This window comes from Rhamphochromis longiceps, linkage group LG4 (assembly GCF_057381845.1).
Source record: "Rhamphochromis longiceps isolate RC_006_pf linkage group LG4, R_longiceps_female_GT1.1, whole genome shotgun sequence".
Taxonomy (NCBI): domain Eukaryota; kingdom Metazoa; phylum Chordata; class Actinopteri; order Cichliformes; family Cichlidae; genus Rhamphochromis; species Rhamphochromis longiceps.
Window position 1 is genome coordinate 14,502,275 of NC_140560.1, and position 24,760 is coordinate 14,527,034.

At 42.8% G+C, this 24,760-nt stretch overlaps 1 protein-coding gene and 2 pseudogenes across 2 annotated transcripts; 2 read left to right on the forward strand and 1 right to left on the reverse strand.

Annotated features, from left to right (window-relative positions):
• Positions 1-431: 431 nt before the first annotated feature.
• Positions 432-1,255, forward strand: LOC146671244 (calaxin-like; annotated as a pseudogene).
• Positions 1,256-1,292: 37 nt separating this feature from the next.
• LOC146671245 (RNA-binding protein 48-like) lies at positions 1,293-2,556 on the reverse strand (annotated as a pseudogene).
• Positions 2,557-3,927: 1,371 nt separating this feature from the next.
• On the forward strand, positions 3,928-23,124 carry smurf1 (SMAD specific E3 ubiquitin protein ligase 1). 2 transcript variants are annotated; one of them, XM_085403437.1, is made up of 18 exons: positions 3,928-4,211; positions 10,702-10,740; positions 11,256-11,364; positions 16,377-16,510; positions 16,623-16,688; positions 16,823-16,898; positions 17,136-17,347; positions 17,440-17,524; positions 18,703-18,849; positions 19,042-19,276; positions 19,400-19,503; positions 19,833-19,947; positions 20,029-20,207; positions 20,331-20,468; positions 20,583-20,703; positions 20,879-21,080; positions 21,364-21,448; positions 21,534-23,124. In XM_085403437.1, the coding sequence occupies exons 1-18, from the start codon at positions 4,157-4,159 to the stop codon at positions 21,631-21,633; spliced, it is 2,202 nt and encodes a 733-aa protein (XP_085259563.1). In that variant the 5' UTR covers positions 3,928-4,156; the 3' UTR covers positions 21,634-23,124. The 2 variants fall into 2 exon arrangements, with proteins under 2 accessions (XP_085259563.1, XP_085259564.1); XM_085403438.1 differs by having other exon boundaries at positions 21,373-21,448.
• Positions 23,125-24,760: the final 1,636 nt, after the last annotated feature.

Below are 24,760 nucleotides of genomic sequence, written 5' to 3' on the forward strand. Positions count from 1 at the left end.
ACATAGATGAAACATAGAGTAGGGGGTGGTCTTTTGAAATTTTGTATGGGGTGCTGTGGAGCTATTTTGCAATATTCCATGAAAACGACCATATAACAAGAAAGCCTTCCTCACATTGGAGGTTTACACCTATAAAAAATCAATTGAGGATTAATGATTCGATATCACTTTATTCAAGCTAAAATCGATCTGAATCGGAAAATCTCCGGGCTAAACTCGGCTAACTTTGTTATAGCGGTAGTTTAGTGCTCTTCATTATGGGGGCCGTTTGTAAACTGAAACATGCTGGAATTAACAGCAACATTTTTCCACTTTTAGCTCAAAACCTTACAAAAACATGTTTTTTCGAGTCATTTTTTACAACATTCACTAAAATATTTGTAGCTTTTTATGTTTAAAACACAATTTTAAATGTTAACTTTAACCTGCTTATGGTGGAGTCTGACAACTCTCGAAGAGCAGTGCACAGTCTGGACAGTGGGAGGTTCCTAAGTATACTGCACACCATCTTTGGGCTGATTGATGACAGGATCACAGGTAGAGGTATTCAGTTTACAGTTATTTATATTTATTTATAGTAAAATGTCGATAAAATGGTGGCAAGTAAACTAAATCTCCAAATCATCACCCTGTAAATACTCTCCAATTTGGCACAACCCAGAATTCTTATTATACAATAGCCCTGTCCACTTTCCAATATGGGAGCACAAAGGAATCACTCACCTCCACCAGCTCTTTCAAAATGATTAAATCATATCCTTCAGTACATTTGTCCAGGAGAACAGAGTTGGGAATGAACAATATCTTCAATACAAACAATTAAAATCTATAATTAAATCCAAGACATGTTGTGAGTGTAACTGTCTGTCATTCAGTCTTCACTACATTTGACAAAGACAAAGACGGCGTTGTCGGCATGGAAGAGTGGATTGAGGGGACTGCCTGTTTTTCTTCGGTGCACCTTGGATGAAAAAATTAAATGTAATTCCTCAATCTTACTTTTTTTGCTTAGGCTCACTCTCACACCTTAACACATGTAGCTTATCTGCCTAAAACAAATTCCTATGTTTGGCATGGCTCAGATTGCTTCAGCATGTACGACTTGAATGGTGACAATGCCATCTCTAGAGAGGAGATGCTCGATTTTCTGAAGGAGAGGCTCATCAGACGGCCCAATGAGGACCCTGACGAAGGAATCAAAGACCTGGTGGAGATCATACTGAAAAAGATGGTGAGCTGTTTGCTGCACAGATAAAACTGTTTTCACGTGGTTTTCCAAAAAATAAAAATATTTAAAAAATTCTCAGGTCTGTAAATAATTTACCAGCTCTGCCAATGGTGCTTCCTCCCACAGGACTATGATCTTGATGCCAATGTGGTCGTTTTGGCCCAATCAAAGGCTCATTATGACCAGAAACAGTAATGGAGGGCTCCTCAGCCTCTTCCATTTTGCCTTTAGGGTTCTCCCAAGTGTGTGGTCCAAAGGAGAAATCTGACTGCAGTGGTCTGATGTGCTGCTTGTCTCTGTTTGAGAAGGTCTATTTGCACCTTGAATCCACTTCTCGCTGTGTCAGCACAGGTATTGTGTAAAGTCCCTATTTTATCCTCTGTCAGTAAAACCCTATGTTGACTTTTAGGTCCATAGTAATGATGTTCTTGGGGAGGTAATAGCAGAAGAGTAAAGTCTAAATAGCAGCTGATGTTTGAAGTTTCCCTTGTATTGTCATTTCCAGAGGTTTGTTTGCGTGTGAGGTTGTTGTCGTCTGACGTGGTAGTTTTTTCTGATGAAGAAGGCTCCTCTTGCGTGTCCTCTTTCTGTGTAAAAATCAACATCATTTAAAAAGATCCCAGTCAAATTAAAAGAAAAGTGCCAAAGGGAAATTGTGGAAATGTACAAAGAAACAATGAAAAGATGTAAAGTGACTAGTTGTGTGTGTGTGTGATTATCTTAGCTTAGGTTTGCTCGGACTAAGGTGGAACTAAGTTGTTGTTTATTGGAGTGGTGGATTTTGTGAAGCAAAATCTAACCTATAGGTATAAAATTATACGGACTTAGCACATGTGCAGCACACCACCATAGAAACTTTTCTCACCCATGTGTCGCTTTGCTGAACTGAAACCAAATTATTCCGAAGGTTCTTCAGACTTTGCCAGTTATGCATAACGAACAGTTTCTGGAACTTTACAAAGTAGACCTCTGTGAACTCCTCAGCAGGATACTCATCCAGGGGCCTATACTCATCTACAGCTCCATAGAGGGCAAACAGCTGAATCAAGTTATAACCCCAATTTCTGGGACCCCTTGAACCATCAGATAACGACTCTCTAGATTTATGGTGTACACCTGCAAATAATGCAACACTTCACTGCGGTACACTGGTGCGAAAATGTTTGTGTGAAAACTGTAAATAGTGGCTATATTTATCGTCCATATTGTACATTTTACAGTGGTGGCACATTTCTGCGGAGACATTTTGGACTGTTTAACCCTTCTGAAACTTTTGAATGTTTTCCCAAAGTTTTGGGGATCATCAAGATGAGCTGTGGTGGATGTGAGACGAGGCGTTTTGTTCTTTGCAGTCACCAGTGGTTTTCTCATTGGAACACTTCCATGGATGCCATTTATGTCCAGTCTCTTTCTTATTGTTTAATCATGAACTCTGACTGAGGCGAGTGAGGACTGCAGTTCGTTAATGTTGTTCTGGGTTCTTTGTGACCTCCTGGATGAGTCATCGATGCACTGAATGTTGGTAGGCCAGCCACTCCTGGTAAGGTTCACGACTGTTACAAGTTCTTTTCCAATTGTGGTTAATGGATCTCACTGTGGTTCACTGGAGTCCATAAAATCTGGAAGGGAGCAAATGCTTTTTTAACAACAATGTAAGTGACGTTCCCCTGTAGCAGGGGGCGTCTCACACCTTAAGATACCCTCTTTTGGTCATATATTTCTAAACAGAGGCATCTTCATATCTTAACTGATTTGACTGCTGACCTGGCACACACAGACCACATCGATCGACTATGAGTTTGTCACACACTTGATGTTAGCTTGCTTGAAGTGTTGAACACGAAAAAGAAAACTATGTGGAAAATTATGTTTAGCAATCAAATTCAATCCATAACTGTCACTTTTAAAAACGCAAAAAAATGCTTTTTACACTGCCCCTTGAAGCTAATATCCCTGAACAAGGTGAGATAGCCTAGCTAACAAAACACCTAGCAGTATCATTTCAGCAAAATGATTGAGTTTTGTTGAGTTGAACAATTTTTAGTTAAATGTTGGCCCGTTCTGTGTGTTGTTCTATTTTTGTATTTTTTTAACAAAATGAATGCTGTTGTAAATTAAATGGCCCAGGTGTGTAGTTGACACAGACCAAATATGAAGCTGATCTGATCAAATTCCTAGGAGTTCGCAAAAGTACAACGCCTAGAAATGGCAAAATCGGTGCCAAAATCTCACATTCAATTCAAAATGGTGGACTTCCTGTTGGGTTTGCGTTGATGGGCCCAATTACTTTTTTGTTCGTCTTGGTATGTTACACGTCTGTGCCAAATTTCATTCACGTAGCTCAAACTATGTGGTCATAGGACTTTATTTAACAACGCATAGGTGGCGCTCTAGAGCCATTTTGCACCACGCATATGCGAAACTATTAAAATACCAATTTCTTTTTACCAGACCTGACACGTGTGCAACATTTCTTTATTTTTTCTCTGTTTTTAAGTATGTTAAAGCCCTCAAAAAGCCACTTGTTTTGTCTGAATAATAATAAACGAGCAATTCCAGTAGGGTCTTCGTACTTTTAGTGCCCGGGCCCTAATTACTGAAATAAAAACCAAAACAGAATGTCTAAAGACTTGAAAGAATCTGATCACCACGGGCACGCCCACGCTTCCCGGAGCGAGCACGTACTGTACAGACACTGAGAACAATACGTCAGTACGTGCTTGAGCCTGCCCGAAAATGTTCTCCCGTGTTGTCGGATTTCGAAGGAGCGCAAGACTTTGCGGTGAAATAATACATTTTTATCCGTGAGGAAACCAAAAGCAAACCGCATGTGTGGAAACTGAAGTTATTCGCAGTTCCATTACTTGGTGAAACTGTGATTTTGGCTGGCTCGACAGGGAAGTTTGTGTGATCGTTTTTCCCGGAGTGATGTCGAATCCTGGGAGTCGGAGGAACGGGTCCAGCATCAAAATCCGACTGACAGGTAAAAGCGAGAGCGAAAGAAAGAGCTTACGGTGCACGTTTAAACCGGAACTCAGTGTTTGCTCGGTAACGTGTTGATTTTAGCAAACCCAACGAGACAACGCGAAGTGTCTTTGAGCCTCTCGAGTCTGCTGTTCGCCCAAACATCCGGTTTTTGTGTGGCAAACACCAGCCGAGTGCTAGCTTGTTAGCTTAGATGCTAAGTAAATTACCGAGAGGACAGCCGAGGAGCTGTTCACTGTCCTGTGCGTTTTGCAGCTGAGACAGGCGACTAGTCCGCTAGTCGTGGTGAATGCCGACGCTTGAAAGCCACGCTCAGAAACTTTATCAACCACTAACAGTGGCTTCTTAGCCTGCTAGCTAATAGTAACATTGTGGTTAATGTTGACCGCTAGCGCTTGCTAGCTACACCCTTTTTGGGGGGTGCTGACCACCAGCCGAAACCTCCGCTTCAGCCGAATGCGGCGAGCTCTCTAACGCTGGGGAGAGAGCAAATGTGGAGCGGCAGCCTGTATGAAAATTGATCTCCCGCTAGATTTGACATCCTAGTCCGGATTACCAATGAGTATCGATTGGCATTTCGCTGCTGTGTCAGCTGTAGCTGCACAAATGTCGGACTCGTTGAACTTGTCCCCACTGAAGGAAGTGCAGCATGTTTGTTCTTCAGGGGTCATTTATTCAACCGAATTGAGCTAAAAAAAAAAATATTTTTCAGTTTGTGGGTCGGAGTCTGCCCTGTAGGTCATATAGAAGTTTCCTCCTCCGCTCCACATACAGTCACAGCTGGAACAAAGGTTCCTACTGTTGATAATGTAACCCCACTGGGCATCCAAGGGCCTCTATTCAAATGGAAATGACCCATCTGAGCCGCTGAGCAGACGCCTTGTCCCCCTGAGTCAAAACTGAGCAATGACACACACTAAAATTTGCTTTCCATCAGACTAAATATTTCTTTGTGTGGTTTTTATGGAACATTGCAGCAGTGTACTGCAAAGGTATGATTGTGATGGATGTCTTTTAAAGCAAATTCCTGTCAGCACTGATGTGGTGAAGTGCTGTCTGAAAATGCACCCCACATGCTGTTTACTTACTGACTCTTCCTCTCAGAGTGGATTTCAAGAAGGAAGGGCGGGAATCAGACCAACGGATCTAGCACACTTCGTCACTTATCCCACTGTTTATACATTTCAGGTTGAGGTTATCTGCGCTTGACGTTATCACTGAGTCTCACTTAGCCACGTAGATCTGCAAAAGAACAGTTCATCGCTCCTTTTGTTTGAAATAATAACAAAGGACTGATGTCACTCTTGACATTCAAGAGTGACATCTGTGATCAAAATAGATTATGTCATTGTATCAACTGTAAGCGGGTATTTTATATACTACTAAGATTGGTAGATTAACTGATAACAAATCATTTTAATCAGAATCAGTTAAAACACTGCAGTCATCTGGGATTATAATAGATCGTGTCCTCTTATGATAAAGTTTACTGTAAGCGACTCTGGTAAAATAAGCTCTACAAGAAGTATGTTATCGTAAAGTGTTTCATCAGGTGAGTTAAAATGAAAGCAAGCAGAGAAGGTATGTGTGTGTAAACTTGTATGCAACCAGAGGTTATTGCCCCTGACTGTGCCCCGCCTCCACAGGTATGAGTGGAATTCTAATTGGGTAAGGAATGTGCAATGAGCCAATGGGAGTGCAATGCTGCCAGGCTGGCCAGCTCTGTTCAGTCTGCCAGAAAGAGTTGGTTGTTTCCCCCCCTTAACATCAGTATATCTGGAAAGCGTGCACGTGTGTGTGTGCAGTAGGGACATAAGCATGTTTGACACTGGGTCAGATCTGAGAGACTTTGTTGTGTTTACAAGTGATTGTTGTGTCTTCCTGTGTTCGTTATCTTTTTCTTAAGCTTAAGTATTGCTTTGAATAACACGGAAGACCTAAGTAAGTGAAATACTTAATGAAAACAGGGGGAAAAAATGTAAACTATTTTGAAACTTGTGTAATGCGGTATAGACATTTGTTTAGGAAGCAAAAGGATACTGGTTGAATTCCAGCCAGAGACACACGAATCCCTGGGTTTGCATTAGGTTGGGCATCTGGCATAAAACTCTACCAAATCAACCTAGTGCATCCACCGCTTGTGAGAAGGGAACAGTCAGAAGTAGCTTCTGTATTGAAACCAATGTATAACCAAATTATTTATGTCATACACAGTGTTAAATATTTTGAAAAAAAGCACCAAATGTTTGATCATACGCTAATTTTGTGAGTTTTGATACCAAAAACTTGCAACTGCAGTAATATTTTAAAAAATAAATAAATAAAATAACTAGCTGTAGTGTATCTCTGGTTTTTGAGCTTGTGAAACATAACATTTGAATGCAAAAATATGGTCAAGGCAAGATGCAGAACATAAGTAGGTCAAAAATGGTGGAGAAAAGGGTGTTTTTGTTTGTGTTTTATTGTGGAAAATGCCATGAAAGGAATTAAAGAATCAGTCATTTAGTAGGATAAAGTTAGTGGACGCAACACGTGCCGCTCAGGTTTTGGTGCCAGTCAGTCGGATTGAGTGCTTAACTTGCCTGAGCTGCAATACCGGGCAGCATCAGGACAAGAGGTTACTTGAGAGGGAAGGGGTGAAGGAGCTGAAAAGAGGAGGACAAAAGTGCGAGGGAATGAGGAACAATCAAAGAAAAGGAGAAAAAAAGCAGTGAAATAAAAATGAGTGTTTGTGTGATGGATACAACAGAGGAGAGAAGGGGGGAGTCCGATTCATGCTTACTTAGGAAGCAGCATAAGCATTTCTAATCCCTTCACTTACTAAGCTTGCAGTATGTGCAGAAACACATTTACAGAAAAGCATGCAAAACAGGATGTAGAAACATGGATGAAGAGGTTAAAGAGCCTCAGCGTCCACTTATTCTTCATTACAGAACCATTGTCTGGGTGTTTGTGCAAGCCCTTCTGTTGTCCTGCGTCTGTGTACTGCAGGCTACTTGTTATTAAGCAGGTGTGATATTTGCTCACATGTCCACCAACCACTGCTTTGTTTTTGTTGCCGAAAGAAGAAGGTCATACAGGAAATGACATCATCATAAGCTCACGAGTTGTTCTGCTTGTAAGGCTGCGGGCGCTTGCTGAGACAAGAAAGTCTAGACCGCTCGAAGTTTGTCAGCATTCATCATGTTTTTTGACTCGAGCTGTGATCAAAGTGCAAAGAGATTGCACTACCTTGGCTTCGTTACCGGAGCACTCGGCCATTAATGGTGATTTAGGAAGCTTTAATTAGGCGCTGCAGTTGTGCATTTCTGGTCATTATCCAAAGAATATCTGGTGTCAAAGAGGTGTAGAGCAAGTTTGCTAACGTCTGTAGGAGATGGTTGATGTGATTTTTAAATTCCTTATGTAGCTGACTGACTGGTGCAAAAGAGGCTCACTTTTTCTTCACCTCTCTCAAACTGTTTCTGCTTGTCCCATCAAGATTGGATGAATAGAACCCCCGCCATCACTACCCTACTGACTGTCTAGCTTTTTCATACTTTTTTTTTTAAACAGAAAGGCAGTAAATGCAAATAAAAAGAAAGGGAAATGACAGTGGGGAAAGAAACTGAGAACCAGCTGAGCTGTTAGGCTGTAAGCTCTGTGTGTTTTTTACCAGCCATGACCTTCGCAGAATGAGGAATTTCCTGAGATGCTGAGAAAGGTCCTGTCACACATTCAGGGCCACAGAAGAGCAAGTCAGAAAACACATTGTGGGAAGAATTGGTGAATAGCACAGCAGGGACAGCGACAGAGGCTTCCTTTACTTCCAGTCTGAAATAGGTGGCAGACTTTAGAAACTCGATTCCCTCCCTTTCCTCACACACTGCGTTTCTTTCATTACGTCTGTAGAAAAGATGAAGTCTCAGTGTGGAATGTGTGAGTCAGGAGGAAAGGATTGGAAGAGGTTGACAGGGAACAGGGAAGGATATCCTGAAGCCATTCTCCATTGGTTAATCACAGGAAATGGACTAGGCAACACCAGACACGTACGTGCCACTCTGGTCACCACATCCTAAACCACTGACTGCCTGACTAACTTCCTAGATAGCCGTCTGGGCCAAACCGAATCAAAAGGCAGTTTAGGTGTGTGGCAGATCTAAGGTTAAGATCTAAGGTTGTTTTCCCCTGACGGTACCAGCAGTACTTAACTCTGAAATGTTCCCAGTGTCTCACCAGCATTGTTCAGTTAGTGTAGATTGGATGGAGGACTTTTGAGATTATCTTTATTAATATGCAGAATACTTTTTTTTAAATCAGCTTCTAAAGAATTAATTACACTGATCTAGTCCAGTGCCTGGGGTAATAAATGAAAATATTGCTTTATCAGGTCAGCAGCGTGAAGCTCAAAGATTAAATCTATTAATGGACACAAAACAAGAAAAGCACCAAATCTACATGTTGAGGAACGCAAATATTTGGTCATTTGGGTAAAAAAAGAAGGGCAAATAATTAAGGGATCATCAAAGTAGACTAAGTGCAGAGTCAGCTTATTTCAACTTGCCATGAAAGGTAATTTAAAGTTGCGGTAGATGTGTAATGAAGGCCACAAAACCCCTCAGATGTGTGGGATGACTCTCCTACCCACTTCATGCACCCATTGCTCCCCTGCCAAGCTCCATGCAGGTGATTGATTGGGTTACACATTCTAACTCAGATCTGATTTTGACCCCCCCACCCCACCCCAATTCATTTTAATATGAAAATGAACAACAGAGAGATGAAGCCACATTATTTTTCTAAGGTTCTGTCAGGCTGTCTTGTTTTTGGCCACAGAGCCGTTTATCTTAATTACGTGTCATGTCAAACAGTTTGAGCTGAAACTAGCACAAGAACTCATAAATACTTTCTGGCGACCTTTATGTTGGTCCATAGTGGTGTGTATTTTTAATATTTAAAGAATAATCAAAAAATAAATAAATTGCTGACATTGCAGTCCAGCTCAAGAAATGTGCTGTTCATGTTAGATTTTGCATTTACTTCCTTAAAATATCAGTGTGACTGTGAATCACTAGACTCACACTGACATTCTGCAGTAACACAGGAGTAAATGTGCAACACGACACCAACGGAAATCATACTTTATCCACACATAACCTATATGTTGTCAATAACCCAGTACAGTGGCTTAACTGTGGTTTTTTTCTGCATTGACAGCAGAGGCTAGAGGCATTGGGACAGCTGTGTTTGCCTGCACGTAGTCACTTTCACTCAAGCTGTTAGTTGTTAGTTGTAGCTGTTAGTTAGTGCAGCTTTAGTGATTTCCACTCTTCAGTGCCTTCCAAAGCAAACGATTACTAATTATGGCAGAAAGTGCTGTTTGTGCATTTGTGCTGTTGCCCACGTAGTCATGACATGGAGTGTGTGGATTCTTCTTTTCCTAAAAGCTAAAGTTAAAAATGACTAAAACTAAGTTTAGGTCTGCCGTCGTCTGTGACGGGAAGAGAAGCCAGAAATACTACAGTGTCTTCTGGACGCTGATGGTGACTAAATGAAGCTAGCCCAATACATTCTTCTTTTTTTAACCTTTAGAAATGTTAGCGCACCGGAAGAAGATGATAATCTAATCTTAAGCATACTGACTGTTATGACACGCTGAAATAAGAGATGAAACATCAGGACAGTTAACTAAAAAAAGCGGAACTTTGAAGGTCCTTTTTAATGCACAGTGATCAGCTGATCTTTACAGATAAGTGTGTCAAACAGCAAACACAAAGCTCACATGCAGTCAGAACAAAAACCTTACTGTTTCTTTACAAAGCAGAGCTCACAGGTATACACCCTACACTTTACTTACCAGCCCAAATAAAAACACTACATATAAATTTGACAAAGGCCCAGTGGACTTGAAGTGCAAACATTATCCGTGTTGATTACAGCTTACCTTTTGAATTGCATTGCATCAGCTGTGAAAACCAACATGCAGCTTGTTTTTGTTCTGCCCTGAAACAAACACTTGAGTGTATTTCTAAAAAAAAAAAAGAAAGAAGAAGAAAGAAATGGCTGTAAAGTTGTTGCTCTCTTGTGTTTTCAGTGTTAGAGGAGAGCTAGCCTAGGGTGTCATATGCCAGCTGTCTGGGGAAACAAATAACCAGACTTTGTGTACACCCACGTACATGATAAACAACAGTTTGCACACACTTACAAATTCTCAGAGTCTTGGTCAGATTGAGCTCTGCTCTCTGACTCTACAAAGATGGTGTGGGTATAGAAAGTGGTCTCCTGCTTTATCCGTGGGTGGTCTTTCAGCGTGTGTCTGTCTTTGTGCCTTTTGCCTGACACTAGCCTGTACTTCTCTGTCCGTGTCATATCCACTTTCATGACCGTCCTCTGGCATTCATACATTTATCCTGACCCACATTCTTTCCCCTCAGATGCGTCCTCTGTGTCAGCCTACGTGCTGTGATATTACATATATTTGTGTAATTTTTTTCTCCTTTCTCTTGCAGTATTATGTGCCAAGAACCTCGCAAAGAAAGACTTCTTTCGTAAGTACTCTGATTGTGATCTTTTTCACATGCATATTTCTGGCATTATAAAGAGCCCGTGTGACATAGGAGCGACTGTGAAAACAGAGTGCCATTGATGTTGCTCATTTGCTGTTCTGAGGGATAACTGTTGACCTGTGGTAGCGCTGGAATACAACAATGACCCTGACTGTCACCCCACAATCAGGGGTTTGTTTAAGGCTGCAAAGCTTCTCCGAGTGTGCCCAGTTTTGTTCTTGGTCAGAATTTGTTAAAGGCTGCCTGGATTAGAGTCTTCATTTCCTGTCAGATTAGATGGTGAATCTCAAGTACTGTTAATAAGAATGGCAAACAAACTGAATTTCCTGTTTGTTTTTAAACTGCAGGCCAGTATGAGTCTAGATACAAATACAACAACTCCATTTATGTTAAATGTTTTAACATGGAGATCATGTTTATGAGAAGCACCTAAGCCACTTTGGATTTTGAGAGACTTTATGGGCAACAGATTTTTAATTACAAGTTTTTGTGTGCAGGTCTGCCAGATCCTTTTGCCAAAGTCGTGGTGGACGGATCAGGTCAATGCCACTCTACAGATACAGTAAAGAGCACACTGGACCCCAAATGGAATCAGCACTATGACCTGTGAGTCTCGTCCACAGCTCTAAAAACAAATCTACTATACGTTTGCAGTAAAGTAATTTCTGCTTAGGTATAGATATTTAAAATGAATTATAATTAGTTTAACATAGCCATCCATCCATTTTCTACCACTTGTCTGTGTTCAGGTCACGGAGGCAGCAGTCCTCTGTCGTGCGTTTTAAACAGAATAAAATAAAACAACAGTTTTTGACTTCTTGTCTTATATCAGCACAGATGTGCTGGTGTTGTCTGAGTGGCGACACCTATCATTCATGAAAAGACATTAGCGGCTGCCTGTGCCTTATCACAGGGCATGAGTAGAAGTGACTTTTAAAGACATTACCGGCAGCACACAAAGCAATAAACGCACCAGGTATACTGGGGACTCAAACAGAGAGACCCAGGCTCCCCTTGCCCCAGCCACCTCTTCCCAGTCACCACCAGGCGACACTGAGTTATTCCCAAGCCAGCAGGTTGGACCCAGCAGGTTCTGGGTCTAACCTGAGGCCTGGTGTCCAGGAGGCATCCTTTTCAGATGCCCGAACCATTTCTTTCGATGTGGAGTAGCAGTGGCGCTATTCTGAATCCCTCTCAAACGACTCAACTCCTCACCCTGTCTCTAAAGCCTGCATTATGCTCTGTTGGGGACACGGACTGCTGGAGACCCTACAGCCAAATATTCATTCCTGTTATACTTCTTTGAAGTACGCTGCCTTGATAGGATGCGTCATTGGTGGATTGTAATGTAAATTCTCTGCAGGTGAATCTGTGCGGTTACAAAAAACAGGCAGGTACGTGGATGCCTGAGCTGATCCTCACACTGACTGTCTGATGATGAGTTTGACGTCACTGGGACCCAAACAGATCCTAGCAAACTCACAGACACAAAGTATGAAATCTGTTTAAGTGAGAGGCTAGCCACCCTTCGAAGGAAACTAATTTCTGCTACTGGTGTCCGCCACCTCATTCCTTCGGTCACTACCAAGAGCTCATGACCATAGGTGAAGGTAGGAGCATAGGTCAACCAGTTAATCAACAGGTTCAGTTTTAAGCTCAGCTCTCTTCATCACCACAGATCAGTACAGCATCTGCCCCCAATCCCCGCGTCAGTCTCACAGCTCTGGCTCTCTTCCACAGCATATCCTTTATCCCGTCTTCCTTCTCTCACCTCAACCGGTCGCAGCAGATGGCCGTCCCTCCCTGAGCCTGGTTCTGCTGCAGGTCTCTTCCTGTTAAAAGGGAGTTTTTGCTTCCCACTGTTGCCAAAGTGCTTGCTCATAGGGGGTCATGTGATTGTTGGGTTTTTCTCTGTATGTAATATCATAGGGTCTACCTTGCAATTTAAAGCACCTTGAGGCAACTGTTCTAGTGATTTGGAGCTGTATAAATAAAATTGAATTGAACTTGTGAAGACCTGAAGACACTTAAACTCCTCCACTTTCAAATCAAATCAAATCACTTTTTATTGTCACATCACATGTGCAGGCACACTGGCACAGCACATGCGAGTGAAATTCTTGTGTGCGAGCCCCACAAGCAACAGAGATGTGCAAACACAACAACACAAACGAGCAAAATACAAGAATGGCCAACCTGAAACTAATAAATATATGTACAATATATAATAGTGTATGCATTTCTGGATGTGTATACTAAATATTTTCCTACGTGTGTGTGTGTGTGTGTGTGTGTGTGTGTGTGTGTGTGTGTGTGTGTGTGTGTGTATACACATTTTTACAAATTAAATAGTAAAAAAATAAAATAATAATAATAATAATAATAATAATAATAATAAAATATATAAAATATACAGAGTTGAATATGTGCAAAACAAGTGGCATTTATATACAGTGTGGAGTGCATAATGTTGAAGTTCCAGTAGTGAAGCTGAGGTGTCTATGACGTGTTCAGCAGTCTGATGGCCTGATGGAAGAAGCTGTCTCTCAGTCTGCTGGTACGGGACCGGATGCTGCAGAACCTCCTTCCTGATGGAAGTAGTCTGAACAGTTTATGGCTGGGGTGACTGGAGTCCTTGATGATCCTCCCCGCTTTCCTCAGGCACCGCTTCCTGTAGATGTCTTGGAGGGAGGGAAGCTCACCTCCAATTATCCGTTCAGAGCACCGCACTACTCGCTGGAGAGCTTTGCAGTTGTAGGCGGTGCTGTTGCCATACCAGGTGGTGATGCATCCAGTGAGGATGCTCTCAATGGCACAGCGATAGAAGGTCCTGAGGATGCGGGGGCTCATGCCGAATCTTTTCAGTCTCCTGAGAAAGAAGAGGCGCTGCTGCGCCTTCTTCACTGTTTTGTTTGTGTGTACTGACCACGTAAGATCCTCAGCCAGGTGTATGCCAAGGAACCGGAAGCTGCTCACTCTCTCCACAGCAGCGCCGTTGATGGTGATGGGGGTGTGTACTTCTCTGCACCTCCGGAAGTCCACTATCAACTCCTTTGTCTTTGCGACGTTGAGGGTGAGATGGTTGTCTTGACACCAGTGGGTCAGGGCGCTGACCTCCTCCCTGTAAGCCGTCTCATCACCGTTGGTGATAAGACCCACCACTGTAGTGTCGTCCGCAAACTTCACAATGATGTTGGAGTTGTTAGTGGCTGTGCAGTCGTAGGTGTAGAGTGAGTACAGGAGAGGGCTCAGTACACACCCCTGTGGAGCACCAGTGTTCAGTGTGATGGGGGATGAGGTGATGCTGCCCAGTCTGACCACCTGGCGTCTGTCAGACAGGAAGCTAAGGATCCAGCTGCAGAGGGAGCTGCTCAGTCCTAGATCCTGCAGTTTCCTGTCCAGCTTCGAGGGAACGATGGTATTGAATGCTGAGCTGTAATCTACAAACAGCATCCTCACATACGTGTCTCTCTTCTCCAGGTGTGACAGGGCAGTGTGTAGTGTCAGGGCTATGGCATCATCAGTGGACCTGTTGTGGCGGTATGCAAACTGTAGAGGGTCCAGTGAGTCGGGTAGTGCAGAGCGGATGAAGTCCCTGACCAGCTTCTCGAAGCATTTGCTTACGATGGGGGTCAGGGCTACAGGTCGCCAGTCGTTCAATGAGGAGATGGTGGAGGATTTGGGTACAGGGACGATGGTGGTCATTTTGAAGCAGGCTGGGACTACAGACAGAGAGAGGGAAAGGTTGAAGATGTGCGTGAACACTCCAGCCAGCTGAGCCGCGCATGACCTGAGGACGCGGCCGGGAATCCCGTCCGGACCAGTAGCTTTGCGTGCGTTCACCTTCCTGAAGCACCTCCGCACATCCTCCTCAGACACAGTGTGCGCACTGACGTCATCCGCGGTGCGCACACTGTCCGGTCTCATGGTGTTTGCTGTGTCGAATCTAGCGTAGAATACGTTTAGATCCTCACACAGAGAGGCCGTGGTCTGCGGTGTGCTGGTTTTCCCTCTAAAGTCTGTGATCGTGTTTAGTCCCTGCCACATACTCCGAGGGTTGTCAAACTGTTGTTCCACCCTGTCCCTGTACTCACGTTTGGCTGCTTTGGTCGTCTTCCGGAGTTGGTAATGTGCGTGTTTGTAGTCCGACGTGTTCGCGGAGGCAAAGGCGGTGTTCCGTGCCGCGCGAACATCTCCGTTAATCCAGGGTTTTTGATTTGGGAAGGATTTGACTGTTCTGGATGGGACGACATCTTCCACGCATTTCCTGATAAATCCACAGACTGAGTCTGTGTATTCATCAATGTCTCTGGCGGCCACGTGAAACATTTCCCAGTCCGCGTGATCAAAACAGTCCCGCAGCGCAGACTCCGATTGGTCCGTCCAACAGTGCACCGCCCTCCGGGTTGGAGCTTCCTGTTTCAGCTTCTGCCTGTAGGCGGGCAGGAGCAGGATGGAGCAGTGATCTGATTGGCCGAATGGGGCGCGGGGGAGGGCTTTGTACGCATCCCGGAAAGAGGTGTAACAGTGGTCGAGTTGCCGGTTTCCACGTGTGTTGAAAAGGATGTGTTGATGGAGTTTTGGTGAGACTTTCTTCAGGTTTCCCTTATTAAAGTCTCCGGCTGTGATAAACGCTGCCTCTGGGTGTGCGGTTTCCTCGCTGCTGATCGCGCTGTACAGTTCCCTGAGTGCACGGTCAGTGTCGGCTTGTGGGGGAATGTAAACAGCCGTAATAATCACTGCTGTAAATTCCCTCGGTAGCCAGAATGGCCGGCACTTAATCATCAGGTACTCCAGGTCCGGTGAGCAGAAGGATTTGACCGGGTGCACGTTCGCATAATCACACCAGCTGTTGTTGATCATGAAACACACACCACCGCCTCTGCTTTTCCCAGTAAGATCCTGTGACCTGTCCGCGCGGTGCACAGAGAACCCCGGCAGTTGTATTGCGGAGTCCGGTACTTTGTCCGATAGCCAGGTTTCTGTGAGGCAGATCACGCAGCAGTCCCGCATCTCTCGCTGGAATGAGATCCGTGCCCGAAGCTCGCACAGCTTGTTCTCCAGAGACTGCATATTAGCCAGTAATAAACTGGGTAACGGTGGTCTGTAAGTGCGCCGTCTCAGTCGAACCAGAACGCCAGATCTTCTCCCTCTGCGTCGGCGTTTGCGGCCTCCAGGGCCAGAGAACAAAGGCGTCTCAGGTCTGCAAACGGAGCGTCCGTGTTGCAAAACTTGAACTCCGGAAAGTTATAAGAAAGACCGTCTTTTATGTCCAGTAAGGTTTGTCGGTCGTACACAAGGAGACAAGTGCTGCTCGTGAAAAAATAAAGGAAAAGTAAAATTAAACACAGAAGAAAGCCGTTGCTTGGGGGAGCTCGCGACGAGGCTGCCATACTCGGCGCCATCTTGAAGCACTTTTGGCAGCAACTCATCTATTCTTTGTCATTTTAATTGATTTTCAGTTATATGTAAATGTAACAACTCATTAAAGATGCAGAAGATCTACAGATGTTGATTGTTTCATTCATTCAGATCTTTGACCTTTAAAATGACTCGCCTATATAAAAAGCTGGATTAAAGAGACCTGTTGCACTTGTCACTTGTTTTGTTTTTTTTAGCTACATTGGTAAAACAGACTCCATCACCATCAGTATATGGAACCACAAGAAGATCCATAAACGACAGGGGGCAGGTTTTCTGGGCTGCATACGACTGCTTTCTAATGCCATCAGCAGGCTAAAAGACACAGGATGTAAGGCCGTCGTCTTTATCTACTGCTCTGATTTTAAATACACACATTTTCACACCATTTATTTAGTGCTGCTCTGTCAAGAAAATAAAAATGTATTTGCTTCCTGTTTCAGACCAGCGTCTAGATCTATGTAAGCTGAACCCCTCTGACAGTGATGCAGTGCGGGGGCAGATTGTAGGTAAGGCTGGACAGCGATGGAGCGTATGTACAGATTAGTCATATTGTTGCTTTTCTTTCACTGTGTGCATTTTCTGCACTCCCCCCTCTAACACGGCGTCAACTCTCTGACCTGTCCGTCCTCCTTGTTTACAGTGAGCCTGCAAACACGAGACCGCATTGGCAGCGGAGGCCCTGTTGTGGACTGTAGAGGACTGTTAGAAAATGATGGGTGAGTGTCACCAGATGTTAACCCTGCTAATATCACACCCTAACTTTTAAATACAAGACTGTTGTTTGGATCTCATGTGATGTTACACAACAACCTGTTTTAGGTCAGAGGATTATTTTAGTTCTATTTGTTAAGTATTTGTCCCTCCTGCTGTCTTTGTTGCGCTGAGTTTGAAATAAAAAGCAGTTGACCCGTCATGTGATTCCAGTGTGTTTTTCTTTGTGCGTTTGTGTGTAGGCCTGTGTTTGAGGGGTGTTTCAGTGAAGAACCGCTGCCCTACTCCGACTCCACCGGTGCCGCGGGAGGCGGGAACTGTCGGCTCGACTCTCCCAGTCAGGAGAGCCGTCTTCAGACCCAGCGAATCAGAGGGCAGGACTCCAGAGGTCATGGCCACACCCCTCAGAACAGACCACATGGACACCAACCGCCTGACCTGCCAGAGGGATACGGTCAGTGATGAACTCCTGTTGTGGCTATAGATATTTGTTTAACCTAAACCTCACATAGTCCATTTAATGGCTTTCTTTTCTTGTTAAAACAGAGCAGCGAACAACAGTGCAGGGCCAGGTGTACTTCCTCCACACACAGACAGGCGTCAGCACCTGGCATGACCCCCGGATACCACGGTATGACTATGCTGCACTTCATTTAGTCCAAGCATAACTGGAAAAGAGGTGAAAGCCTACAAAGAGACTTAGCCACTGCATCTGCAGACTTAACACACCCTTAAAGTACTCTACTCTCAGGGTTATACTCAGGATTGTATAAAATTTTTCTAAAGGCTTTACAAGAAAAGTCTGTTTCTGTAAGTGAGTGCATTCACATGTAGGTTTACATGTAATTTAAACTTTTCTTTGCATGTTGAGAGGGAGTTCTTCCTTCCTACTTTTGCTGAGTGCATGCTCATAGAGGACCATCGGATAGTTGGGATTATAACTCTAATATTGTACCTATTCTAAACTAGAGTGATATGGTTGACTTGTCAATACACTAAAATTAATGTTTTAAGCATTTGACTTATACACTCAGGCTAACATTTTAGGCCTTATCTACATCTTATATCATACTTTATCTACAAGTTATACTTTGTGTAGATACATCTTGTTTTATGATCTCATAATTTGTGCTAATGGGTGACTGTGACAGTTTTACACCACTTACAATTCTTAATTAGTAAGATTTATGGATGGTTTTGACAGTACGAACTGCCCCCGGTCATAAAAATGTCTGCTAACTATAAATCTGTCATAACAGCCCATTACTTCTGACCCTATATGCTGACCTTAATCATAAACATGTCCAAATGACTGTGTTTTAAAGTTTATGATTCAAGGGTTACGTAAAGAGGGCCAAAAAAATGATGAAATTCAAGTGTTTTGTTTCACACTGAGGAAAATTTCAAAATCTGTTATGGTGAGGTACTGATCACAGTAAACATGTACAAGCATTTCTTCAACAAATGTTTTGGTTTTAATAAGGTTCTCAAAGTTTGTAGCCCAAAGAGGTTTAACAGTTTCTTCAAATTTGTGACCCGACACTAAATACACAGTTCGACCCTGTAATGAGCAGCGATATCTAAAAGAAGTGCATAAACACATTGCTCCATGTGTCTTTAGAGCATGCCCGCTGTCTTTTTTATGCTCTTATTCAGCAGCAGATAAATAAAATAACTCTTAGTAGCTTTTCATGGGCCTTTGGGGTCCAAGTTTAGTTCAGTATGAGGATTATACTACTTAGTATGCATGTTCAGAACAGGTGGAAATGTGGTGCTCTGTCTCACTGTGTTTATCTGTTACTGGTGCAGGGATTTGGCCAGCGTGAGCTGTGAGGAACTCGGGCCTTTACCTGTAGGCTGGGAGGTCCGAAGCACCGTGTCTGGCCGGATCTACTTTGTGGACCACAACAACCGAACCACACAGTTCACAGACCCGCGCCTACACAACATTATCAGGTAAAGCATGGACCAATCTAATCTGCCACCGACCTACTAACGCTGCTGACTGGTGTGATATACAGAAACATGAGCTTATGGTAGATTTCACTGCTTATGCTGAATGGGGCTGTGTGTAATCCTGTGCGTATCGTTCTTCCACAACCTTATATTTCCCTTCTGTTCTCCTCCTCTACTTCTTCCCACCTCCAGTCAGCAATCACAAGTGAAGGAATCTTCCCAGGCCCCCCAGATGGATGTGGGGGGTGAGGAGGGGGGCGGTGGAGGAGTAAGTGGCGGCGGCGGAGGAGGAGGGGATGGAGATGTGGCAGCGCGATACGAAAGAGATTTGGTGCACAAATTAAAGCTGCTCCGCCACGAGCTGTCGCTGCAGCAGCCTCAAGCGGGACACTGTCGTATAGAGGTGTCCCGAGAGGAGATCTTTGAGGTGAGTGCAGGTGGAAGCGGAGGAAACACAGAAGCACTGGCTGTGAATATTAAATAACCGATTAACAAAAGAAAACTGATCTAAACCTGATAGCCTGTAATTAAAGCTGTGTGCGTTATACAGGAGTCATACCGGCAGATAATGAAGATGAGGCCCAAAGACTTGAAGAAACGGCTAATGGTGAAGTTCAGGGGAGAGGAAGGACTCGATTATGGTGGAGTGGCCAGGTAATTTGCTGCACGGTGCTTTTATCATCCTATCGTCCAAGTACCAGTGCTAAGTACACGGTGACAGCTCTTTTAATGCCTGCGCTTAAATGTTAAATGTTACTGCAGTGTTTCCCACCGAGAATTTACAGGTAGTAAGGGGTAGTCTGACATACAGCTGTGAACTTAATTACTATATAATTTATAAATTTACCCCATGTTTTGAAAAAGTGCTACATCAACTGCTTGTACAAAAGACTGGATACAAAGACAGGATCTTGTATTTGATTGTTTTCACTAAAGTCTTGGTGCTACTTCATCTTTGTGATCATTGTGGTGTCTGTCTGCAGGGAGTGGTTGTACCTGCTGTGTCACGAGATGTTAAACCCCTATTACGGCCTGTTCCAGTACTCCACAGACAATATCTACACACTACAGATCAACCCAGACTCCTCCATCAATCCTGTGAGTACACACAAGTAAACCCACATAACGAACAATGCTAATAAGTCCCGACTCTGTGTCTCACACTGTCTTTCTTTTAAGGACCACCTGTCATATTTCCACTTTGTGGGTCGTGTGATGGGCCTGGCAGTTTTTCACGGTCACTACATCAACGGGAGCTTCACGTTGCCCTTTTACAAACAGCTGCTGGGCAAACCCATCCAACTCAACGACCTGGAGACCACCGACCCCGAGTTGCACAAGAGCCTCGTCTGGATATTGTGAGCAAAAGCACCAATAAATGAATCCTCTCAGCCTGGCGCAGGCAGACTGCTTAGTTTGTGTCCTGCGTGCTTGTCTACATAGTTTCCGTTTCAGCTTTTACTTTGATGTGTTGTGTGCAGGGAGAATGACATCACTTCAGTACTTGATCACACGTTCTGTGTAGAGCACAATGCCTTTGGGAAGTTCTCACAACATGAACTCAAGCCTAATGGTCGTAATGTCCCCGTCACTGAGGAGAACAAGAAAGAATATGTAAGGTAAATAACTCCACAGTAGTACTCTAAACTCTGTGTCGGATACAGAGTGTAAACATTACTTGCAAACGTCTGCCAGACGTTTACTTATTTTTTATTTTATTTTATTCATTTCAGACTTTATGTGAACTGGAGGTTTATGCGTGGAATTGAAGCCCAGTTTCTGGCTCTGCAGAAGGGGTTCAGTGAGCTCATCCCACAGCACCTCCTCAAACCCTTCGACCATAAAGAACTTGAGGTACGCGTTTGATACGTCAACAATATATTAGTACTTATTAAATATTTATATGACTTTTACCATATCTGCATGTTGGATTGGTAGTTTTGATTAAATTTCTTCTTCTAATCTGTTATCTAATTCATTATATCCATCTCAAACCCCTACCCACCACCCCGTCTCTAAATCTCTTCAGTTGATCATTGGTGGACTAGGAAAAATAGACCTTGCAGACTGGAAGACTAACACCCGTCTGAAACACTGCACAAGTGAAAGCAATGTGGTGCGGTGGTTCTGGCAAGCAGTGGAGGCTTTCAGTGAGGAGAGGAGAGGACGCCTCCTGCAGTTTGTCACAGGCTCCACCAGGGTCCCCCTACAGGGATTCAAAGCGCTGCAGGGTGGGTCATGCACTGGTACAAACACAACATACACCTTTTGGTTACACTTTGCTTCTGCTATTCCTTTGATGGTAACATTTAGTTCACTTTTTCAACACATAACTCATATACAAGGCCTTTAAATGCAAACTTTTTAACCCAAATTAGAACGATATTAGCTTCATGTGAGAATGGTTAGATGCACGTTTCAATCTGAAACCCATTAAAGAGTGTTGAGAGCTTTTTCTATTTAAAGTCTTTTCTGTGTACCAGAGCAGTGATAACTAGAATGTATGTGTGTAAGGCTCTACAGGTTCTGCAGGACCAAGACTCTTCACCATCCATTTGATAGATGCTAACACAGAAAACTTGCCCAAGGCTCACACGTGGTAAGAACCGATTTCTCTTAGTGTGTCTATATTTGTGTCAATTATTTTTTTGTTAGTGAAGTAATTCACTCTTTTCTGCCTCCAGTTTCAACAGGATAGACATCCCTCCCTATGAGTCTTACGAGAAGCTTTACGAGAAACTGCTGACTGCTGTGGAGGAGACCTGCGGCTTTGCTGTGGAGTGATGAATCTGCGCACACTTGGCCCTTGCACGTGCACACAGACTATGTGACATTTTACATATATGCACACACACACAAACCGAATATCAAGTATACACAAAGTATACAGAGCAGCCAAGCATCACAAGAACACACTCACTCTCCGGCGACACCTTCACCTCCCGAACCTGTTGGAGGTTAAAGGAGGAAGCACAGCGGGAGGAGAACATTTAAAAAAGAAAAGAAAAAAAAAAGGACTAAAAATTTTTTCAAATGTTTTGAAGAAGCATTTTTATCCTTCTGTTTTAACAAGCTATGATGTCATCCTTCAGAATGTTTAACCACCGCAGCGAAGTCTCGGGACGGATTCAGCCAATCGGATACGAAGCCGGGAACATAGAAATCAGATTTGTGAAGAAGACGACAAAACAAAAAAAAGAAAAAAAGACAGAGCCTGTTTGTCTTTCTGCCTGACGAGTCGATTGATTGACTAGTATTCATGCTTCGTGTTTAACCACTGTCGTGTCTCAGAATGAGCGCATGTATGTACACGTGTTTGTCTGGGTGTGTGTGCATGTGAGAGAGTGCAGATCTATGTGTCTGCGTGTTTTTGCGTTTGTGTCAGGCATGACACTCGGTTACGCTGTAAAAATGATCAAATGAGCCTGCTCCTCTTTTTCTCTTTTTTTTTTTTAATCTTAATTCCTTTGTTTGTATCTGCGACCACTCTGATCCACTCTATTTTATTATTTATTACTAAGTGATTACTGACCAAGCTGCTATATGCTCTGCGTGGAGCCCACACTAATGTCCTCATCACCCCCTCCCCCATAGTTGAAGGGTCAATTCACATGCAAGTAACCCACAAAGTGGGTTCTATTGAATTTTGTTACATTTTTTTAACATTCGTATTACTGCAGAGAAATACTCCTTGTCATTGTATGAAACCTGCTAGTGTTTTTGGTGTTTTAAATGCCCTGTTACATCTGTTAAAAATGAAATCAAAGTGGCTTTCCCAAGCCTTAATTTAAAAAAATTCTAACTCTACTGATGTTATGGAGAGGTCATCTGGATTTGTTTTTTGTTTTTTTTAAACCGAGGATTGAAAGAACGTGTTTCTGGAATTCTGTATAGTTACATCTCCTAAGCCTTTTATACAAGTTTTAGCCCTCATTTTACCTGCTTTTTTTTGTGGCCCTGATCCCCGCCCCTTTTTCTCTCCATAGCCTGAATGTTGGCAAGAAGTCATCGTCAAGACCATGAATGAGTTTCTTAGCAGTCATTAATGCTCCAAATTGAACGGAATCAGAAGCTTAGAAGTTGAGCAAGCAACATAGAAAGTTCTGTTTTAAATTGAAGACTGTTAATAAGCAGGACCATTTCAGTCTGTATTATCAAGGGTATGAGTTCACTGTGTAATGGATGCAGAAGTATTGTAACTTACTATGTACTAAACATTTATGAAAATTGCGTTGTAAATAAGATTATATTAAAAGAAATTACATTGAAAATACATTGCTTGTGTCTTGTGTCTCTATGTCGACTCTTATGGGTCTAATTAAACCAAACACATTTATTATATGTATTCTTAAGCAGGTTTCCATCACTTCAAACATTAACATTAATGAGAGCATGTAAGCAAAAGAGACCTGCTTTGCTCTTGGACTTTGCATGAATCACACAAATCGATTCAAAATGATTAATATTTGCAGTAAAGTTTAAGTATTTGGACATTTTTGCCTCTGTACACTACCACAGTGGGTTTTAAAGGAACTGTGATTGAAGTGCACACTTTCAGTTTGAATTCAATGGGTTTAACAACTGTTTAGGAATTCGGGCCATTTTTATGCACAGTGCCCCCATTTACAGAGGCTCTGAAGTAATTGGGCAATTGACTGACAAACAGTTTCACAGTCTGGTGAGGCCTGTTCCCATGGTATTCCATAACAGCCGAAGCACAGAAAGTATCAGGAGTTGATTCCAAGTGTTGGATTTTGTAGCTGTTTACTGGATTTTTCAAAATGAGAGCCAAACAAATGTTGATGCAAATTAAGGAGACCTTCATTAGACTGCAAAAATAAAACCGCAGAGAGAGAGCGCAAATCAACAATCTGGTTCATTTGTAAAAGACAGAATGTCCTGACCTGCTCAACAACTCAGTAGGTAACTCCCAAGGTTAAGAAAAGCAGATTACCTCTTCCAGGGTGCTCTCGACATGTAACAAACCTGAGACACCCTGGAAGAGGTAGGCATATCATTATCAAAGTCTACAATCAAGAAACACCTTCATGAATGAAATTTCAAAACAAGGTGCAAACTGTTATTCATGAATAAGGCCAGATTAGACTTTGCAAGAAAACATCTAAAAGAGCCTTTGCATCTCTGTAAAATAACAAAATAAGTTCTATGGACAGATGAAACTCAGATGAACTTTTACCAGAATGATGAGAAAAGTCTGGAGATGAAAAGAAACGGCTCATGATCTGAAACATACCACATCATCTGTCAAACATGGTGGAGGTATGGCTGCCATACAGTGTTTATTGATGATGTGACTGCTGATAGAAGCAGCAGGATGAATTGTGAAGTGTATAGGGCTGTACTGTCTGCTCAGATTCAGCTAAATCCTGCAAGACAGAGCTTCACGTTGCAAATGGATAATGACCCAAAGCAAACTGTAAAAAATAACCCAAGAGGCAAAGAAATTGGAGATTCTTCAGTGGCTGAGTCAGTCATCTGAAACAGAGTATTTAGTGCAGTCTGTGGGATAACTTGGACAGACACTGAACTGTTTATTTATGATTATTTAATTCATCATTGCAATAGAATCCTATAAATGTTAGGAAAACGTGAAAAGCATAGCTGGTTTCCTGTAAATAGGTTATAGCGTTACAGAGCATTTAAACATACAGATTTGATAGTTACATATGATTTTCATATTCAAAGTCATTTTAAGTATATTATTTTGATCTGTTGTTTGAGTATGGTTTTCTTTAATCCTAACTAAAAGGGAGAGAGAGCTAATAGTTCAAAGTTTTTCTGCTTCTTGTTTAAGGAGCCCTACATATAAATACAATACCTCACGCAGTAGATAACCTGTATTTCGCGACAGAATGGGTACGTTTGTATCTTGGACTTAACGCTTGGTGAA

Coding starts and splice junctions, on each gene's coding strand:
- smurf1 (XM_085403437.1), top strand. CDS start 4,157: ATGTCGAATCCTGGGAGTCGGAGGAACGGGTCCAGCATCAAAATCCGA. Junction 10,741..11,255: donor CGCAAAGAAAGACTTCTTTC/GTAAGTACTCTG, acceptor TTTTGTGTGCAG/GTCTGCCAGATCCTTTTGCC. Junction 21,081..21,363: donor GGGATTCAAAGCGCTGCAGG/GTGGGTCATGCA, acceptor TATGTGTGTAAG/GCTCTACAGGTTCTGCAGGA.